This window comes from Engystomops pustulosus, chromosome 8 (genome assembly GCF_040894005.1).
Source record: "Engystomops pustulosus chromosome 8, aEngPut4.maternal, whole genome shotgun sequence".
Lineage (NCBI taxonomy): Eukaryota > Metazoa > Chordata > Amphibia > Anura > Leptodactylidae > Engystomops > Engystomops pustulosus.
Window position 1 is genome coordinate 18650204 of NC_092418.1, and position 21670 is coordinate 18671873.

Sequence of the window (21670 nt, forward strand, 5' to 3'; positions counted from 1 at the left end):
TGTGACTGGTCAGTATATTATGGGGGGCAGTGTGACTGGTCAGTATATTATGGGGGCAGTGTGACTGATCAGTATATTATGGGGGCAGTGTGACTGTTTAGTATATTATGGGGGGGCAGTGTGACTGGTCAGTATATTATGGGGGGCAGTGTGACTGATCAGTATATTATGGGGGCAGTGTGACTGGTCAGTATATTATGGGGGCAGTGTGACTGGTCAGTATATTATGGGGGGCCAGTGTGACTGGTCAGTATATTATGGGGGGCAGTGTGACTTGTCAGTATATTATGGGGGGCAGTGTGACTGGTCAGTATATTATGGGGGCAGTGTGACTGGTTAGTATATTATGGGGGGGCAGTGTGACTGGTCAGTATATTATGGGGGACAGTGTGACTGGTCAGTATATTATGGGGGGCAGTGTGACTGATCAGTATATTATGGGGGCAGTGTGACTGGTCAGTATATTATGGGGGCAGTGTGACTGGTTAGTATATTATGGGGGCAGTGTGACTGGTCAGTATATTATGGGGGGGCAGTGTGACTGATCAGTATATTATGGGGGCAGTGTGACTGGTCAGTATATTATGGGGGGGCAGTGTGACTGGTCAGTATATTATGGGGGGGCAGTGTGACTGATCAGTATATTATGGGGGCAGTGTGACTGGTCAGTATATTATGGGGGCAGTGTGACTGATCAGTATATTATGGGGGCAGTGTGACTGGTTAGTATATTATGGGGGGGCAGTGTGACTGGTCAGTATATTATGGGGGCAGTGTGACTGGTCAGTATATTATGGGGGCAGTGTGACTGGTTAGTATATTATGGGGGGGCAGTGTGACTGATCAGTATATTATGGGGGCAGTGTGACTGGTCAGTATATTATGGGGGCAGTGTGACTGGTTAGTATATTATGGGGGGGCAGTGTGACTGGTCAGTATATTATGGGGGCAGTGTGACTGGTCAGTATATTATGGGGGACAGTGTGACTGGTTAGTATATTATGGGGGGCAGTGTGACTGATCAGTATATTATGGGGGCAGTGTGACTGGTCAGTATATTATGGGGGCAGTGTGACTGGTTAGTATATTATGGGGGGCAATGTGATCGGATTACATGCTATGGAGTCGCAGTGATGGATCACACTATATAATCAGTCAAGCCGCGGTCACACTTACCGCTAGGCGTCTGTCATAACGCGACGCTAGCGCACAGGGGGCGGTCCTCGGCACGAATGCACATGCGTTTCCAGAGAAACGCATGCGATCGGTTTATCCCTGGCCTCATGATTTGCCGAGTTTGGGTTTCTCCCAATCTATATTTGATACATCTGAGGTAATTTTATCAAAATTTCGACCAAAAAGCACCTCAAGTATATAACACTCACCACAAAAAAGAGCTTCTAGACACTTTGTACTACTAGCGAGGGAGTACATACTTAAATATCGTGTATATGGACTTATCGGGTTATTCCGCCAAACCCGGCAGTCACCTCAGTTCTGCACAGCCTGTGGCATTAGAGACCTGTCATCTCTTTTCCCGCCACACGGCGCCGCTCGCGCCTCACGCAATACTACAACGCAGTTCGCAGTTCGCAGTTCGCAGTTCGCGCGCTGCCGTGCGGAGCCGCTTTACGGCGGTGTGGCAAGCTGAATTTCACAACACAGGCGTCCTGGTGGTGGCTTTACGGCAGTGTGGCAGAAATGGCTTCTCACTTCAGCGGCGTGCTGCAACTGACGGACCTAGATGATTATATCGGCCCCTCGCAGGTATTATAATGTTATCTGGGTGGGTATAACAATATAGTGTACAGTGTATGTGTTTAAATAGATTATTACAGGATGACAACAGGCGGTAATGGCGGAGAGACATGTGACAGACACAGGGGACATCATGACCTGAAGTGTCACTGGATAGAAGTATCATTGGCTGTATTGCCCCTTCAAGTAATAGAAAATTGCTTAACTAGCAATCCCTCCTTAAAACTTAGAACAAGAGAACATGGTAGGCAAAGGAGTTGGTATGGACATGGAGTTGGAACTACAACTCCCATCATGCCCTCAATATTTTAGTTTTTTAAATTTTTCTTCAATGTTATAAAATAAGAAAATACATGTGTAAATGTTGTTGCACCCCCACTAATCAACAGTTTATGACATGTGCCATGGGGGAAGGGGTGGGAGCTCCGATTTTCAGCACTGGGTCCAGCCTGAAGTCCTGAGGGGTCATATGACCTGCTTCAGCCTCCTCGGGGGCAACAATGGAAGTGAAGTCTGGATGTTGGTAATTTATTGTACTTTAGCCTAAGTCTACAATAAAGAGCTGTAACAGTTACTAAAATTGTCTGCAATGAAGCTTTATTGTTAATCCTGGTTCTTACTACAATCCAACATTTTTAAAATCCGATAGTCAAAGAGACCAAAAAAAATTTGCCTGGAGTTAAATTTATAAACTATACAGTTCCGACTTACATACAAATTCAACTTAAGAAGAAACCTACAGACCTATCCTGTACGTAACCCGGGGATTGCCTGTACCGGAGGAATGTGGGAATTGGAGCAGGGTGCGTATATAATATTTTCATGTGATGTTTTTTTTTTTTTCTTCAGGATTGTATAAAACCAGATAAAGTTGAAAAAAAAGCTGGAAGAGGAGCAGCCAAGATCCGTATAGAAGATGATGGGAGTTATTTCCAGGTCAATCAGGTGAGGATGATGAGAGTGCAAAAAAAAAAAAAAAGACAGCAACCCATGTAATCACCAAAAGCTGTTTTGTTTGATGCATGCAGCCCAGGGTCCTAGTGTGCAGGATCCATGGTCCAAGACAAAAAAAGAGAGAAGGCCATTCTTTCTTTTTTGATGATGGAAGTGCAGTGATATTCCTCATAATAAATACTTCTGGCGTGAGTGCTGCCGCTCCACTCTGGTTCCCAAAACACGGCTCCTGGGGGTCTCAGTATACAAGGGGCCACCCATTGTAGTCACAACCCATTAGGCCCCTTCCACACTAGCGTTTTTCACGCGCGAGTTCTGCGCGTGCTTTTGACGCGCAGAACTTGCATTGCACTCTGTCCCATTGTTTCCAATGGGCCTTTCCTCATTTGCGTTGTTTTTCACGCGCGTGCTTGTGTTTGTTTTGACGCGCGTCAAAGTCGCAGCATGCTCTACTTTTGCGTTTCACGCGCCTCATTCAAGTCTATGGAGACGCATCAAAAATGCATTGCACTCGCAAGCATTGCAAGTGCAATGCGAGTGCAATGCGTTTTAAATGGATGGGTTGCTAGGTGACATGAATAATTCCCCTGCTCGAGATCGAGCATTTAATTAAAAAAACACAGTGAAGAATAGAATAAAAACAGTGAACACAGTGAACACAGGATCATTTAAGTGAAAAACACAGTAAAGAACACAGTGAAGAATAGATTACAGATGTTCGGCACATCTGCTTACTTGTCGGAACGGTATGAACAAAATAGCATGTGAAGAACAATATATATGTGTGTAAAGAACACATTGCAGATGTTTCCATACATCTGCAATGTGTTCTTCACACATATATATTGTTCTTCACATACTATTTTGTTCGCACCGTTCCGCGCGTATCTCCCGTCAAGTAAGCAGATGTGCCGAACATCTGTAATCTATTCTTCACTGTGTTCTTTAATGTGTTTTTCACTTAAATGATCCTGTGTTCACTGTTTTTATTCTATTCTTCACTGTTCTTCACATCTGTTAACTTGTCGGGAGATAATATACGCGCGGAACAGTGAAGAATAGATTGCAGATGTTTGCATACATCTGCTAACTTATCAGAAGACATTCTTTTTCAATTACATAAAACATTTTATTCCCGGACCATGGTCCCTTTGAAAAAGTCCCATTGACTTAAAAAAACGCGCATGAAAAGCGCACAGAAAACGCAAAAAAAAAGCGAACAACACGCGCGTGAAAAACGCAAAAACGCTAATGACTCCAAGGAAAAATGGAACAAAAACGCAGCCAAAAACGTCAGTTTTTCACGCATTGCACCCTGACGTGAAATGCAACGCTAGTGTGGAAGGGGCCTAAGGGTGTAGTCACATAGTGCAGTTAAATTTGTATCGGATGTGGTTAAATGCGGGTATTCCCAGACTTTCTTTTATGGAACACCATCGGTACATAGTAATACATTTCTGGTTGTGTTTATTCAACCCGCAGGATGGTGCATCCCAAAAACTGGAGAAGGCAAAGATCACCCTGAACGACTGCCTGGCCTGCAGTGGGTGCGTGACCTCTGCAGAAACCGTCCTGATCACACAGCAAAGTCACGAGGAGCTGTACAAGATACTGGAGCAGAACAAAGTAAGTTCATTAGAGGAAATCTACCATCAAAATCCATCCTGATAAACCAGGGGCATTACTCATAGTTCCAGCACCACGACAGTGGAAATCTTCTTATATTTGTTATCTACGACCTCTTTCCTTCTAAAATCAACTTTTAAAATTTTGCTAAGAGACTGAGCGGCTTTGGTGAGTGTTTCCAGAGCCCCTCAGTGATGTCTTTTCTCAGGCTGCTACAATTAGAAGAGCAGGTCTCCACTCCCCCTTCTGCTGCTGCAAGTTTATACAGGGAGGGGGAGACATTTTCTGATCATTGTAACAGCCTGTGACTCTACAGCTCTGAGGGGCATTGGGAACGCCCACCAGAGCCCCTCAGGCTCATTGGCGTAATTTTAAATGTTGATATTAGAAGGAAGGAGACCATGGATAATATAAAAAGGTACCAGCGCAAGAGAACTATAGTGTAGTAGTCTTAAAATGAAGGTGAGTTTTTAGACATGGAGAGGATGCTCAACTTTTAAATATTGTGTTATGTCACAACTATACTACGCGTATGTTCGTTATTGGACACCTTGGTGGTCTTTTCTACTGGTGCAGCCTTATGGGGTCCCGGTCTGATATGGCAAAAGTCTGGCAAAGTAAGTGGCAATGGCTTTTTAGGGTAATAAAACCTACTTAAAAAAAACACTTTTATTAAAAAATAAAATATATACATTAGATTAAAAAAACAAGTGGAGTTTTTACCAATAATATGGAAGAGGACCTGTCACCCATAAGTTACTCAAGTAAGCAGCTCCTAGTTCTTAAACAAATGCCGCATTGTTAGAGTGATAGCATTACCGGAAACTTCCGGTAACGCTATCAACAATGCGGCGGGGTCAACGTCGGAGGCGCTGCCTCTTCCCCGGACCACCCCACTCGCTCCATTGGCCGGCAGTTACTGCCGCGCGTCATGCGGCAGTCACCGCCCCTAATCCCGCCCCCCCCCCCCCCATGAATACATCGCTTGGCGAGCGGTCCGGCTTTTACATTGTACTCTGCCGCAGTGTTAGATAGCATTACCAGAGGTTTCCGGTAACTCTATCCTTCTAACACTGTGGCGTTTGTGTAAGCACTAGATGCTGCTTACTTTAGTAACATTTCCTAGTGCCCAATTTATGGGTGACAGCTCCTCTGACAGGAAAGCTGAGATAGGAGGAGCTGAATTACAGGGACCAGTCATTGGCAAAATAGAGGCTTATACTGAGAAGTCCAACATACACATCCTTGCAGACTCCTTTTCATCTCACATTGGAGACAAAGGGCAATAGAAATGCCTGCAGTGAATGTTTTAGGAGATAGATTTTCGGCTTTTATTAGAAGAAAGATTAGCTAATGGCTCAAGGTGGGAGATGTGAAAGGGCTTGTCACTTGTTTGCTTTGCAACACAGAAATTCCACACAGCAAATCCACAGGTAATACATGACTTGTGCAGTTACCATGCTTTTACCATCAGCAACACGTTCAAAATGTGTCTCCGTCCTACATAGTAGGATCGAAATTTTGCAGCCTCCTCTCCTCCTTCTTCCCCTCTATCTGGCGGTCACAGGTTGTAGTGTGGAATCTCCTTGTTTTGATGTAAAAGTTTCAACTAATAGAATGTATTTTGCCTTTTCCTTTGTAAGGGCGAGGATCCCCCGCAGCACAAGCTGGTTGTGGTCTCGGTCTCTCCACAGTCTCGCGCCTCCCTGGCTGCAAAGTTTAACCTCAGTATCCAGGAAACTGCACAAAAATTGACTGCATTCTTCAAACATTTGGGTAAGAAGATGAATGAAATCTGAAGTGGGTATCTGTGCTACAGATGTAAAGGCAGATGGAGGCCAGTGGATAGGAAAGTCTCTTCTTTGGATTCCCCTGTTACTCCTGGCAGAATAAAGAGTTTGTGAGCTGATGACATGGTTAGTAGGGGGCACCATCTAAGGTCTGCTAACTCCCTGTGTGACTACTAAGCAGACCCCTCAAATAAGGAGCTCATCATTAGGGGAGTTCAAATAGGATAAGATCTATCTGATACCTGGAAAAGCCGAGTAACTAGCATTATGCCATTACAGCATTGGTATTCATTTAGCTTTCCTGGGTTTTTGAGGGGCATTATGGTAAGCAGCTACAATCTAACTCTGTGTGTTTGTCTTCTTTGCTCTTTAGGGGTCCACTATGTATTTGACACCAGTTTCTCCAGGAACTTCAGCCTGTTGGAGAGTCAGCGCGAGTTTATACAACGCTACAAGAGACAACAGGAGGAGAAGAAGGCTCTGCCCATGCTGGCGTCAGCCTGCCCAGGTAAATCTGGACATTATATGGGATGGGATTTGTTTCTCTGGACCCTATGGACATCTAGGGACAGCAAAATCAATAGGGCAGGTGTGGGACCGCCCTTGTCAGGGCGGGAGTCAATCTTTTGGGCGTTAGGTGAGCTAATTTAGGGATAGCTGTCACATCTGGACAATAGGCTCCCTGCCATCCTATCGCACCATCTGAACCTGAACCAAGCGCACTACTGGACTGGGTGAGATTGCTCCAATTTTTCCTTCTCTCTATGTGCTGTAGTTGGTTATTATATTGACAATAAGGTGTTATATGATTATGACATGTGCTAATAATTTGTACAGGATTATGACATATGCTAATCACTTGTACACCTGTGTCCTATCAGTAATATATACACCTGCCCTTACCAATTGTTATCTGCTGTGCGGCGTCATTCAGTATTTATAACAATATGGATTTTAGGATTTTTTTTTTTTATTGGTAATAACATTAAACAAGCACAGTAAAAAAAAAAGGTTACAAATTACAAAGGTACAAAAGTGCATCTTCTTCATTTGAGAACACTTATATCTGAACACTCTACTCATTTATTACAATTATTTATTATAATTTTTACCTTTTTAACCCCTGTCCCCCTCCTTACCTACCCACCCCACCTCTCTCAAGCTGGGGATGCTGCACAGAAAGAAAGAAAAAAAAAATATTCCCAGAGCAATGACGCGGTCAATTAGTTCTAATTCTCCCCATTATTCCATTCCTTCAATATTTTTGCTTCCGGACCATCGATTTTTATGCTGGACTCATATCTTTTAACTTTTTCAACTAGGTTCCGCCAGTTCCCAACGTTGTTTTTTTTCCCCCCCTTTCCAGTCCTTAATCAGGATCAATCGGCCCAAAAATAGTAATTTGGCCACCAATCTTTTTCTATTTTTTGACGTTGCTATCTCGGTAGTGTAACCTAGGATACCTAGCAAGGGTTCACAGAGCAGAGCCAGGCCCATAGTTTTCCTGATTTCATCAAAAATTTCCTGCCAAAAATCTATGGTCCGTGGACAAAACCACATAACATGCGAAATATCAGCAGAATCCTGCCTGCATCGATAGCATTTACAGTCTGTTTTCAAACCGGCTTTAAATAACATATGGGGGGAATAGTAAACTCTATACAAGATATTTAACTGAATAAACTTAAAATTATCATTAATTGATACCCTTTTTACTTCCTCATATATTTTATCCCAGTGTTTATTACTTAATCCACTTTCCCCATTTCCCTTGACTAACGTGGGTAATCCCGTTATTAATTTCATCCATAATTCCCTTATATATCCCCGATTACATTTTTTTTCCCGTAGTTCATAGTATATAATTTGGAGATTTTGGGATGTGTCGTGCTCGTGAATAATTTTTTATTACTTTCTGCATGTGCAACGTGTTTTAGGTGTAAATACCTGAAAAGGTCTAAATCAGTGAGCAAAAATGTGTGTTTCAATTCACCAAACTCTTTCATTTGTCCTCCCTGGAATAACTGTGTAACATACCTAGGCCCTTTTTTCTGCCAAAAATCCGCCCCTTCAAAATTAAAAAATTTTCCCAAATACCGATTACCCCATACTGGATTTTAGGATTTAATGTTGTTACACTCTTTTAATCTACGTCTTAATATTACCACATTTGCTTCTTTACATAAATTAGATTTTTGTGGTCAGTACTGGTCAATTGTGGTATTTGAGGAAGGGTACGCTTTAGCCCGTTAATCTCCAATACCAATTGTATCTGAGGCACACCATTTTAGGTCTAGAATACTTTACAATATTGACTTTATTGCTCATTTTATGGACATTATATGGGGTATATATTATAACTGGGGGATTTGCAGGGCCTGCAAAATACCTCCTTTGTGCATGTGTACAGCTGCTAGGATGGTGCAGCACCTGGCGTATCTCCCCTTGTTTCACATCCATATACGATACCACTGCACTGATTCCAGCACCATTGGAATACTCTTTCTAGTCGACCCCCTTTCCAAGCAATCCAAGCACTGTATATTCTAGATAACCTTCTATTATTGGGCTGGAGGAAACTTCCCAGCAATGCCCACCTGACATTTGAGAACCTATTTAACATATTGGAAGCCAAATCTGAAAGCGCTGAATGCCCATGAACAATTGTAGCTTAAGACTGGTATCCAGCTCTATCACAAGGAACACCCGGTTCCAAGAGCACAGATCGGGCACACAAGAATGAGCCCTAAAACGGGCTCTACAACTATACATTAGAGAAACCTGCCACCGGATCTACCTTAATAGGTAGATCTGTGGTGGTAGGTTTCCTTTAACATGCATGTTATCCTATGTTTTGTTATCCATGACTAAGGACGCACTTTGCGTCTGGAACCGGAACAATTGTACTAGCGTCAGTAGAGCAGAACCTATTAAAGTCGGCAAATAAATGGGGTTGTTGAAAGTTTCTCTATAACTGCACTAAGAGCAGATAAGAGTAAGACACCAGCCCCACCATGGCCACACACAGGGACTATAGCTCAGGTTATAATGATCACACAGGATGACTGAAATCTGTAATAAGGATTGCAATGGCCATTGCTGTCTTTTAGGTTGGATTTGTTATGCTGAGAAAACCCATGGCTCCTTTATCATCCCACACATCAGCGTCATCAAATCTCCACAACAAGTGATGGGATCCCTGGTAAAAAGCTACATTGCAAAGGAAAAGGTGAATAGTCTAACTATCTTATATCTAGCCATTAGATGTAATATATTATTTTACTTATAATTCTCTAGATGCTCATTTTTTAATCTACACAGAACTTAAAACCAAACCAGATCTACCATGTCACAGTGATGCCATGCTACGACAAGAAGCTGGAGGCCTCCAGGCCAGACTTCTTCAATGAAGAATACGAGACCCGAGATGTAGATTGTGTCATTACTACTGGTGAGAGCCTTGGCACAGATATTACACAGCAATATCAGGGTATTTTCATTGTGTTGTATTTTATGAAGGTTTGTGCTTATAAAATGATTTTTATTAAAGGGGAAGTGTTGCGGATGCTGGAGCAGGAGGGAATATCTTTAACAGATGTAGATCCCTTTCCTCTTGATACACAGTGAGTATGAAGTATATTTCTATGAATTTCTCAGAATTTATATCTGAGTATTGAGTGCAGCTCTGGAGTATAATACAGGATGTAACTCAGGATCAGTACAGGATAAGTAATGTCATGTATGTACACAGTGACTGCACCAGCAGCAGAATAGTGAGTGCAGCTCTGGAGTATAATACAGGATGTAACTCAGGATCAGTACAGGATAAGTAATGTCATGTATGTGCACAGTGACTGCACCAGCAGCAGAATAGTGAGTGCAGCTCTGGGGTATAATACAGGATGTAACTCAGGATCAGTACAGGATAAGTAATGTCATGTATGTACACAGTGACTGCACCAGCAGCAGAATAGTGAGTGCAGCTCTGGAGTATAATACGGGATGTAACTCAGGATCAGTACAGGATAAGTAATGTCATGTATGTACAGTGACTGCACCAGCAGCAGAATAGTGAGTGCAGCTCTGCAGTATAATACAGCATGTAACTAAGGATCAGTACTGGATATTAAGGGTTGTGTCTCTGCAGGTTCAGCAGTGCTGTGGAAAATGAACCACTGGGACATGAAGGAGGAGGATCCGGTGGATATCTAGAACATATATATAAATACGCGGCACAAGAACTCTTTGGTCTTCATGTGGATGAGATCAAATACAAACCTCTAAAGTAAATGACCCTCTATTGTTATTTGTGTAATTGTTGGTCTGTGTGTGCGGTTAGTAATGGTGGCCCCTCCTGTATCTGATAAATGTACTTATGTACCAGGAACAAGGACTTCCAGGAGGTGACGCTGGAGCGGGATGGGGTGGTGCTGCTGCAGTTTGCTTTGGCTTATGGCTTCCGGAACATCCAGAATCTGGTGCAAAAGCTGAAAAGAGGTCGCTGTCCCTATCACTATGTGGAGGTGATGGCCTGTCCTTCAGGTAACCCGTTACTGTAGTGCTGCTCCTATGAGAAATGTGCCGGCAATAAAAAAAAAAAAAAAAAAAAAAAAACATTTGTATGTTTCATGTAGTAATAGATGTAACCAAATTGTGTCAATGACACAGAATAAGATCTCTTCCTTCCCTAATACTAGGTTACTGTGTGTTTCAGGCTGTCTGAATGGAGGTGGCCAGATCCGCGCAGAAGGAGAGGCCGGCAAGGACTTGTTACAGCGGGTGGAGCAGCTATACGCATCCGTGAGGTCACAGTCACCGCAGCAGAATGACCGAGTGAAGGAGCTCTATGAGAAGTGGCTGGAGGGAGGTGACGGCACCAGGGTGAAGGAGGCGCTGCACACACAGTACCATGCCGTGGAGAAGACCATGTCTGGCCTCAGTATTAAATGGTGATCCACAGGCTCAGCCCAAGCAATATTATCATCCTGGCAACTTCCCAAGCAAAATGAATCTGGGGAGGTGGTTACGTATGAGAAAATACACTTCTGCTGCAGCTTGTGTAGTGACTTGTGCATTGCGGAATCTGCACTGGGGGAAAATGTTCTCCTTACACCACAGTTATCCTTCTGGGATTTTGGTGATTTAATAAGTTGCTGACCTGATAGTTTAGTAAATTTTACTGTGTATATAAGAATATTTTATTATTATTTTGCTCAGATATGTAGCTGTGTAACAAGTCCAGGACTGGCAGCAATGTGCCTGTAGGAATCTTCAGAAGCCGTTACACACTGTCAGATTGGTCTGTGTGTCAGACAAAACTCGGCCTCAGCCGAGTTGGGTTTGGGCCGGTAAATACAAATGACACGCAGACTGAGATTCAACTGTGTCAATAGTCTCTTATGTCGTTTTGCAATGTAATAGCCCATCTGTAATAATAAGATTGTGTTCTATACCTCATTTATCTATTATATGTTAGGCAGAGGTAACACATGCAGGTTAGTCAAAGCCAGAAACTGAGTTTCCCTGCACGTAAATGTATTCTGTACTTGGGTGACAAACAATGGCACCTTGGGCCACTTTTTTGAATGTAATCCATTGTCGAGCCATATGTCCACACAAACACATTCATGTTCTGGAGTCCATTGAAATGAACATGTCAGTGTCATCCACAAATAAGATGCTGAGAGTACATGGACGAAAACATTTATGTGCATGTAGCCTTAAAGGGATTGTGACATGTAAAGGACAATCTTATACTTTCTGCTGCATTCAGTCTTATATTACTTAGGGTCGTATACTGTTGAGCAAATCCAGTTGCCATCTCTGCAGTACTGCCAGACACAACCTTTAGGATGGAGGTTTTTTATGCATCTCATTCTGGACAGCTCCAGTATTAACTAAAGCCATTTGTTCTCCCCGTTACATGGACCTCATGAACTATGTTGATTAGTTTGCAAATCCATAATGAAGATCAATACATATTTGTGTCTAGTGATGCACCGATTCTATTCATGTTTGTATTTCTAGATATGAGAACTTGGTTTTTCTGAAAAAAATTCCAAATCCCCTGCATAGGGACAACTGATACAATTCTGACTGCCTGCAGACACCACTAGGGGGTGCTCACTGAATACATGTTATCCAAGAGTTCTATACGTGCATCGATTATGTCACTTTTGCACTAATTTAACACATAGACTTTACAGGAACTATCCCCCAATAGCTAAGACAAGGTTGTGCCCCACCCAAAGGGCTCCTATCGCTGCCAGTCAGTGCACTCTAGAAATTAAAACTAGAACCCTGTATGTCAATCACCGTCCATACTGTGGTTACTCTCCATGGTGTGTATGTAACAAGTGCACTTCAGATCTCCAGTACTACCTCTTCTTGTATATGCAGTGATTTGTTCTTGTGTAGATACACGGTGTCTTGTAAATAATAAAATATTTGCATCTCTTCCTGTAATTGAGTGATGTCCATTATTAAGAGGGGGGCCTGCACTGTGTGGGAGTTGTAGTTTTACAGCTAGAAAGTTGTGATCCATATGATTGGTGCTGGTGCCCATGCTCAGTATAGAACTTGAACACCTTGTTAGATACACTTTATGCAGTTCCCCATTGTCATGACTGCTGCAAGTCTCAGTCTTCAATCCTCTAATGATCAGATGAGTGACCTAAAGAGGACCTGTCAGGGCAATTTGGGACACTAAACCACCCACTTGTGAATGGATCGATGGTTTTGTGTCCCAAATCGCTCTTTAACAAGTCCCTCCGCGGGCGCTACCCTATAGTGAAACCTTTACACTTGCCTAGAGATGGGTCTCATGAGGCGCTGTACACCCAGACCTCATTGCCTAAGTGCTGTAACCGTTACACATGCGCAGTGAGGCCGGGGTGTACACGGCAAAAGGGCGATATGGGATACAAATCACCAAAGTCTGTGGGTGTGGGTGGATTAGTGTCCCAAATCACCCTGACATGCACCTTCCATTTTGATTATGGGGACGTGAATAATTGATGACTGGCTGGAGCGAGAAGTAGCTCTGCTGATGTAGGCCGGAGCCCCTCCGGATCATTAACATATTTTCACAAAGACGATTTCTTGAAAAAAATGGAGCTTGAAAAGAACAAGAGAAAAGATGCCCAGTGCCCCCTGAGGTAATGAGCATGTTGGGGGACAGTCCACCACCAGTAAATCTGGTGCTAGACGTCCTTTAAGTAAACAGAAACCCAAAATTCCCTGTATAGAAATAGATTTAGGAGATAACATTGTGATGACGAGCAGTAACCACGAGGAGGCGCTCACAGCTCAATACATATAGCCACAGGGAAGGGACTTTGTTGTTGGATTCTCTTTCAGGAAATGTGAGATCTAATCACGCAATAAACATAGATATTGAGAGCATAGGCAAAAACAATGAAAACAGAGAAAAAAATTTACACCCCCCCCCCCCCCACTGACTGCCTCTCAGCTATGAATTGTTAGTGCTTTGTCCTAGAACTTAATAATAATTCTTTATGTATATAGCGTATGTCCACAGCGCTGCACAAAGCATGCGGTCCCTGTCCCCATGGGGCTCACAATCTAAACAACCTACCAGTATGTCTTGGCGTGTGGGAGGAAACCGGAGGACCCAGAGGAAACCCACACAAACACAGAGAGAACATGCAAACTCTTTGCAGATGTTTACCTGGGTGGGATTCGAACCCAGGACCCCAGCGCTGCAAGGCAGAAGTGCTACTCACTCAGCCACCGTGATTTTAACCCCAATGACCGGCCCCATGACTATCCGGCTACTTAAAGGGCTTTCTCTACCATCATGCACACGATTCCCTCGTGTTGTGGTCCCCTTTAGCGATGCATTGGGCAGGAGATGGGCTGCACTGTTATCGCTGGATGTTTAATAGTCTCTATTTCCAGGAACACAGCTATATACATTGAAACTGCACCATGTTGCCCCTACAAGGGGGTAAGGGTCCGTTTTGTTTGTTTTCAGCACCATTGTGAATGACTATAATATATCAGTGTTATTCTTGCTTTGCATAGGGGTCTGACTGCTGGGACCCCCACCCATCACAAGAGTGTGTGGAGCAGCAGGTTGGGCACCGGATCCCCAATCACGAGCTGATCGCTGTACTAGCAGAACCACAGAGAATGAATGGAGGGATAAGATGAATGCCTCACCTACCTTTTCATGCATCAGGTTGACTTCAGTTCTCATGATCAATGGGGGTCCTAGCTGCTACACCCCCCCCCCCCCCTCAGCATGTCACCTTTTGTGAATAACATGCAGACCTCCATCCATCCCTTTTACCATACCATAGGGCAGTAGGTAAACTCGCGCTGTGACCTCATTTCTTCTACATACCTTATGGACTATGGGAACAACAAAAACAAAACCTTCCCACTCTTACAGATTTTGGAGAAGTGGAGTCACAAATCTGCAATGAACTAATAACACATCTGTAAAATCTCATAAATCCATGTCACACGCAGCGGAGTGTCCCCTGGGGTCTCCGGGAGCTTTACGTTTTGTTTCTAAACTCCAGTAAGTTTTTCGAGTTTACGTTCTGTGACTTTTGATTCTTTTGTATGTGATCTATTCCTGATCTGCCGCTGATTGGTTCAAGAGACCCCACTGATAGGCCAGGAGAGCAGGGATCGGGGGGCGATCTTTTGGCTTCTTAAATTCATCCTTTTCCTTACGTAAAACTCTCATAACATCAATCGGATCCGTCTTTCCTGTGAACTTCTGGACGGCTTCTTCCCTGTAGAAGTGTTCAGGGATACAGGACTCTTTATCATCTGCTTTTCTTTACCTTTAAGTCATTAATAATAAACCTGCACTGACGCAGCCACCACTAGAGGGAGCCACCTGCAAAGAGTTTCAATCAGCGGCCATTGAATTCTATAGTAAATCTATATGCAGGGGGCTCCCCCTAGTGGTGGGACTTTTTTTTTTTTTCCAAAAGGGAGATTTCAGTTTCAAAAGTAAAAAACTTACTGCATTACAGAGTTACCAAGCAGGAAAGCCGGGTGACAGTCCCTAGGGCAGTCACATCATATTCAAGATTATATATACTGTAGATCCAGTTAATCAGTGACAGGCGCCGCTCACCTCACTCTCATAAAGGGGTTGTACAGAAGTTCTTCCTCTAGGCTGGAGGGGACAGTGGGAATGTCATCATCATCTCGGGCCTGGAGAGAAAAACACATGGACAAAATATGGTTTTAGGTTTTATTTTAGAGGGTACAAAACAACAGTAGCGGAAGGACTATATAGCAAGTGATCTGCCCTGGTATAAAGAATATGTAGCTCATAGAGGGGGATCCCCTACATGGGGCCCTGTACAAGTATTATACAACAATTTGTTATTCCCCAAGGACAAAGCACCGGAGGTTCAGATGATCCTGCGCAGGTGAAAAACCTGAAAACTGCATGTTCTTGTATAATACATGCACCTGCCCTAATTCACCCACCTTGGCCCAGGCCAATTTTTCCTTCACGTGTTCATTGTCTGGTTCCACCTTTAGAGCAAATTTGAGGTTCTTCACTGTATATTCATGTCCACAAAATACCTTCTATGGAGAAAGTGATTGTCAGTACTGCACTCATTATTCTGCTGCTGGTGCAGTCACTGTGTACATACATGACATTACTTATCCTGTACTGATCCTGAGTTACATCCTGTATTATACCCCAGAGCTGCACTCACTATTCTGCTGCTGGTGCAGTCACTGTGTACATACATGACATTACTTATCCTGTACTGATCCTGAGTTACATCCTGTATTATACCCCAGAGCTGCACTCACTATTCTGCTGCTGGTGCAGTCACTGTGTACATACATGACATTACTTATCCTGTACTGATCCTGAGTTACATCCTGTATTATACCCCAGAGCTGCACTCATTATTCTGCTGCTGGTGCAGTCACTGTGTACATACATGACATTACTTATCCTGTACTGATCCTGAGTTACATCCTGTATTATACCCCAGAGCTGCACTCACTATTCTGCTGCTGGTGCAGTCACTGTGTACATACATGACATTACTTATCCTGTACTGATCCTGAGTTACATCCTGTATTATACCCCAGAGCTGCACTCACTATTCTGCTGCTGGTGCAGTCACTGTGTACATACATGACATTACTTATCCTGTACTGATCCTGAGTTACATCCTGTATTATACTCCAGAGCTGCACTCACTATTCTGCTGCTGGTGCAGTCACTGGATACATACATGACATGACTTATCCTGTAGTGATCCTGAGTTACATCCTGTATTATACCCCAGAGCTGCACTCACTATTCTGCTGCTGGTGAAGTCACTGAGTACATACATGACATTACTTATCCTGTACTGATCCTGAGTTACATCCTGTATTATACTCCAGAGCTGCACTCACTATTCTGCTGCTGGTGCAGTCACTGTGTACATACATGACATTACTTATCCTGTACTGATCCTGAGTTACATCCTGTATTATACTCCAGAGCTGCACTCACTATTCTGCTGCTGGTGCAGTCACTGTGTACATACATGACATTACTTATCCTGTACTGATCCTGAGTTACATCCTGTATTATACCCCAGAGCTGCACTCACTATTCTGCTGCTGGTGCAGTCACTGTGTACATACATGACATTACTTATCCTGTACTGATCCTGAGTTACATCCTGTATTATACCCCAGAGCTGCACTCATTATTCTGCTGCTGGTGCAGTCACTGTGTACATACATGACATTACTTATCCTGTACTGATCCTGAGTTACATCCTGTATTATACCCCAGAGCTGCACTCACTATTCTGCTGCTGGTGCAGTCACTGTGTACATACATGACATTACTTATCCTGTACTGATCCTGAGTTACATCCTGTATTATACCCCAGAGCTGCACTCACTATTCTGCTGCTGGTGCAGTCACTGTGTACATACATGACATTACTTATCCTGTACTGATCCTGAGTTACATCCTGTATTATACTCCAGAGCTGCACTCACTATTCTGCTGCTGGTGCAGTCACTGTGTACATACATGACATTACAGAAACTGTGAATTTCAGCGCTGGTAAATATACAGTATTTTATCCCAGTGCCCTTATGTCACGTACCGTCTCAGGGGGCAGTGAACTCAAAGTTTCTATTAAGTTTTTGTACATTTGTTCAGCTGTTCCTTCAAAGAACTGTCCGCAGCCTCCAACAAACAAAGTGTCACCTGGACCGAAGAAATGGAGAAGATAATAAGTAATGGAGCAAAAACATTGTTGTTACCTCCCTGGCAGTGATGTTCTGCAGTGTGCAGACTATCTTACCTGAAAACAGGGCTGGAGCATCTGGACACCCGTCTTCCCACACGAAGAAGCAGACGTGACCTGACGTGTGACACGGGGTGAAGAGGCATTTCACATTTATATCCCCGAACTGTGGAGACAAATAAGTTATAACCAAAGGCTGGAGACCAAACTGTTCTAGTCGTTCTATCACGCAGCTGAAATTTGCTACAATGTATCAGTGCAGTACCTTTAAGATTTGATTGTGAACAACTCTGTGTGTTAATCCTCTGATCCGTTCATCTGTCCCGTACACGGAGAGCTCCGGAAGCTGCTGGACCAGGTCTGCGTTTCCCCGGGAGTGATCACTTTAAATTAAAGAATAATTTATTCTAAAAAAAACGGACTTCTAACTCTTGTATTCAGCTATTGGACCCCCAGTGACACATCTGATCTGCCTTCTGCACTATTGGGGGGGGAGAGGGGGGGCCCGCTTACAGGGTATCACACACTTACAGGTGGTGGTGAGTGGTCAGTATGGCCTTAAGGTTCACATTTTCCTTCCGCACAATGTCCAGCAGCTGCAAGGAAAGCAAATGCGATGGTTATGACATATGGCATGTGGACAGGGGGGTCTTAAAGGTTCAGAAGTAATCACTAAGGTCAGAAATGGTCTGGACCCGGCTGTGTCACCGCCACAGGGGAGATTGAGCTTAGGGCCCCCACATGGCTTTGTGCAAGAATTTGTGATTATTTCACTGCTTCTACATCCCAAAACTAGCAAAGAAGCCGTGATAGATCTCTCCCTATGTCCTCTTGGCATCGCTGCCCCGGGCCCTTTCCTGTATCTCCTCCAATCAGACGTTCTGTGTCTTTCAGTCACTTACCCCCTCTCCATCTCGTCTCTGTTGGCGTCCCTCAAGGTACTGTCCCGGGACCCCTTCTCTACACCCTCTACACAGTAAAAGTGCCTATACCAGCGTCATAGACGCCATAGACGCTTGTATAGGCGTTAACGCGATCTCTGTTCACCTTACCTTCCCTTCCAAACCTTCAAACGTAACCTGAAAACCCACTGGTACAGGATCTACAACACACAATAACTGCTCTGCTCCCTCACCTCATGTCTCTATCCTCCCTCCCATATAGATTGTGCTCCCTCACCTCGTGTCTCCATCCTCCCTCCCACAAAGATTGTGCTCCCTCACCTCGTGTCTCCATCCTCCCTCCCATATAGATTGTGCTCCCTCACCTCGTGTCTCCATCCTCCCTCCCATATAGATTGTGCTCCCTCACCTCGTGTCTCCATCCTCCCTCCCATATAGATTGTGCTCCCTCATCTCGTGTCTCCATCCTCCATCCCACATAGATTGTGCTCCGTCACCTCATGTCTCCATCCTCCCTCCAATATAGATTGTGAGCCCTCACCTCGTGTCTCCATCCTCCCTCCCATATAGATTGTGCTCCCTCACCTCGTGTCTCCATCCTCCCTTCCACATAGATTGTGCTCCCTCACCTCGTGTCTCCATCCTCCCTCCCATATAGATTGTGCTCCCTCACCTCGTGTCTCCATCCTCCCTTCCACATAGATTGTGCTCCCTCACCTCGTGTCTCCATCCTCCATCCCACATAGATTGTGCTCCTTCACCTCGTGTCTCCATCCTCCATCCCACATAGATAGATCTCTCCCTATGTCCTCTTGGCATCGCTGCCCCGGGCCCTTTCCTGTATCTCCTCCAATCAGACGTTCTGTGTCTTTCAGTCACTTACCCCCTCTCCATCTCGTCTCTGTTGGCGTCCCTCAAGGTACTGTCCCGGGACCCCTTCTCTACACCTTCTACACGGTAAAAGTGCCTATACCAGCGTCATAGACGCCATAGAAGCGTCTCCATCCTCCCTTCCACATAGATTGTGCTCCCTCACCTCGTGTCTCCATCTTCCCTCCCATATAGATTGTGCTCCCTCACCTCATGTCTCCATCTTCCCTCCCATATAGATTGTGCTCCTTCACCTCGTGTCTCCATCCTCCATCCCACATAGATTGTGCTCCTTCACCTCGTGTCTCCATCCTCCATCCCACATAGATTGTGCTCCTTCACCTCGTGTCTCCATCCTCCATCCCACATAGATTGTGCTCCCTCAGGGGCAGGTCCTCCTTCCTCTTGTCTCCTGATCTCTGTAGTTTTGTACTTGTATTTATGTCATGTATGTGAATTCCTCACCGACTGTTCAGCACCAGGGAATTACTCACTTCTGATGTTGAAAATTGTATTGGAAAGTTGACATATGGTCTCTGATTGGTTGCTAAGGACAACAAGAACCTAATTATACCTCAGACACTTCTTCTCCTGTATAACTTACTTTTTTAGCCACAGATGCATCAACCGCAATGGCGTCTCTTGTATGTTCCTCAATAATGAGATACATGTAGTTGTCGTCCAGGACGGAAATGACCTTCACCTTCATAGTCCATCCACATCTACAGACTGCAAAATACAACATGTGAGGCAACTAAAACTGTGCTACAGTGCTAATTACTGTGTATTATCCCTGTACTGTGACATCGCTGTGTGTATTATCCCTGTACTGTGACATCACTGTGTGTATTATCCCCTGTACTGTGACATCACTGTGTGTATTATCCCTGTACTGTGACATCACTGTATGTATTATCCCTGTACTGTGACATCACTGTGTGTATTATCCCTGTACTGTGACATCACTGTGTGTATTATCCCTGTACTGTGACATCACTGTATGTATTATCCCTGTACTGTGACATCACTGTGTGTATTATCCCCTGTACTGTGACATCACTGTGTGTATTATCCCTGTACTGTGACATCACTGTGTGTATTATCCCTGTACTGTGACATCACGGTGTGTATTATCTCTGTACTGTGACATCACTGTGTGTATTATCCCTGTACTGTGACATCACTGTGTGTATTATCTCTGTACTGTGACATCACTGTGTGTATTATCCCTGTACTGTGACATCACTGTGTGTATTATCTCTGTACTGTGACATCGCTGTGTGTATTATCTCTGTACTGTGACATCACTGTGTGTATTATCCCTGTACTGTGACATCACTGTGTGTATTATCCCCTGTACTGTGACATCACTGTGTATTACCCCTGTACTGTGACATCACTGTGTGTATTATCCCTGTACTGTGACATCGCTGTGTGTATTATCCCTGTACTGTGACATCACTGTGTGTATTATCCCTGTGCTGTGACATCACTGTGTGTATTATCCCTGTGCTGTGACATCATTGTGCGTATTATCCCCGTACTGTGACATCACTGTGTGTATTATCTCTGTACTGTGACATCACTGTGTGTATTATCTCTGTACTGTGACATCACTGTGTGTATTACCCCTGTACTGTGACATCACTGTGCGTATTATCCCTGTACTGTGACATCACTGTGCGTATTATCCCTGTACTGTGACATCACTGTGTGTATTATCCCTGTACTGTGACATCACTGTGCGTATTATCCCTGTACTGTGACATCACTGTGTGTATTATCCCTGTACTGTGACATCACTGTGTGTATTATCCCTGTACTGTGACATCACTGTGCATATTATCCCTGTACTGTGACATCACTGTGTATTACCACTGTGGTCTTTATTATCTGGGGCCTTGAATTTGAAGCTGCACTACTGAAACATTGTAATGACAACAACTCTCATCTGAATACTGACACCTTGTATTGATCTACATCCCTTCCTACAATATCTGATCCTATAGATTGTGACATAACTTGAATGGCGCTAATGTTACAGTGCACCATTTCGGCCACTAGATGGAGGTACTTGTAGGACGCCCCGCAGTCCCCTGTCCCTGGTTGCCGGGGCTCCCCTGCTCCTGTCAGTCTGGAGCCGGTCCCGTGACGTCACAGCGCCCCGCCCCGGCACAGGCCCGCCATACCGCTCAGGAGGTGGAGGTGGCTGCGGCCGTTGCTCTCTTCTCCCTCTCTCGTCCTGGAGTCTCTGCACTTTGGACGCCTTTATCTCGGGTTATATACAGATATAATGTCACTTTGACACATCAAGGCAGGAGAGAACCGATTGGCTGATGAAGCGTCGCCCCTTCTCATTTGATTGGTTGTTTGTGCCCATCCCCCGGGTCAATAAAGTTTCTACTGAACGTCCGCCATTTTTAAACAGGGCAATTCCCTATAGTCTAGTTTATGTAACAAGAATTCATTGTAACAATACAATCTTCTGTATATCAGTCCA

General features: G+C 44.2%; 2 protein-coding genes across 3 annotated transcripts; one reads left to right on the top strand and one right to left on the bottom strand.

The window, feature by feature from the left end:
• The first annotated feature begins 1597 nt into the window (after positions 1-1597).
• CIAO3 (cytosolic iron-sulfur assembly component 3) lies at positions 1598-12593 on the top strand. Its single transcript, XM_072119960.1, has 11 exons — positions 1598-1767; positions 2608-2703; positions 4195-4338; positions 5982-6114; positions 6502-6636; positions 9239-9357; positions 9450-9579; positions 9679-9751; positions 10276-10413; positions 10513-10670; positions 10843-12593. The coding sequence occupies exons 1-11, from the start codon at positions 1702-1704 to the stop codon at positions 11079-11081; spliced, it is 1431 nt and encodes a 476-aa protein (XP_071976061.1). The 5' UTR covers positions 1598-1701; the 3' UTR covers positions 11082-12593.
• Positions 12594-14009: 1416 nt separating this feature from the next.
• Positions 14010-21547, bottom strand: HAGHL (hydroxyacylglutathione hydrolase like). Of its 2 annotated transcripts, none has more exons than XM_072119961.1 (9): positions 21360-21547; positions 19775-19899; positions 17930-17994; positions 17664-17781; positions 17456-17564; positions 17255-17358; positions 15609-15710; positions 15247-15326; positions 14010-14896 (listed from the first exon to the last, which is right to left on the bottom strand). In XM_072119961.1, the coding sequence occupies exons 2-9, from the start codon at positions 19877-19879 to the stop codon at positions 14728-14730; spliced, it is 852 nt and encodes a 283-aa protein (XP_071976062.1). In that variant the 5' UTR covers positions 19880-19899; positions 21360-21547; the 3' UTR covers positions 14010-14727. The 2 variants fall into 2 exon arrangements, with proteins under 2 accessions (XP_071976062.1, XP_071976063.1); XM_072119962.1 differs by lacking the exon at positions 21360-21547 and adding an exon at positions 21193-21305.
• Between the last annotated feature and the right edge of the window lie 123 nt (positions 21548-21670).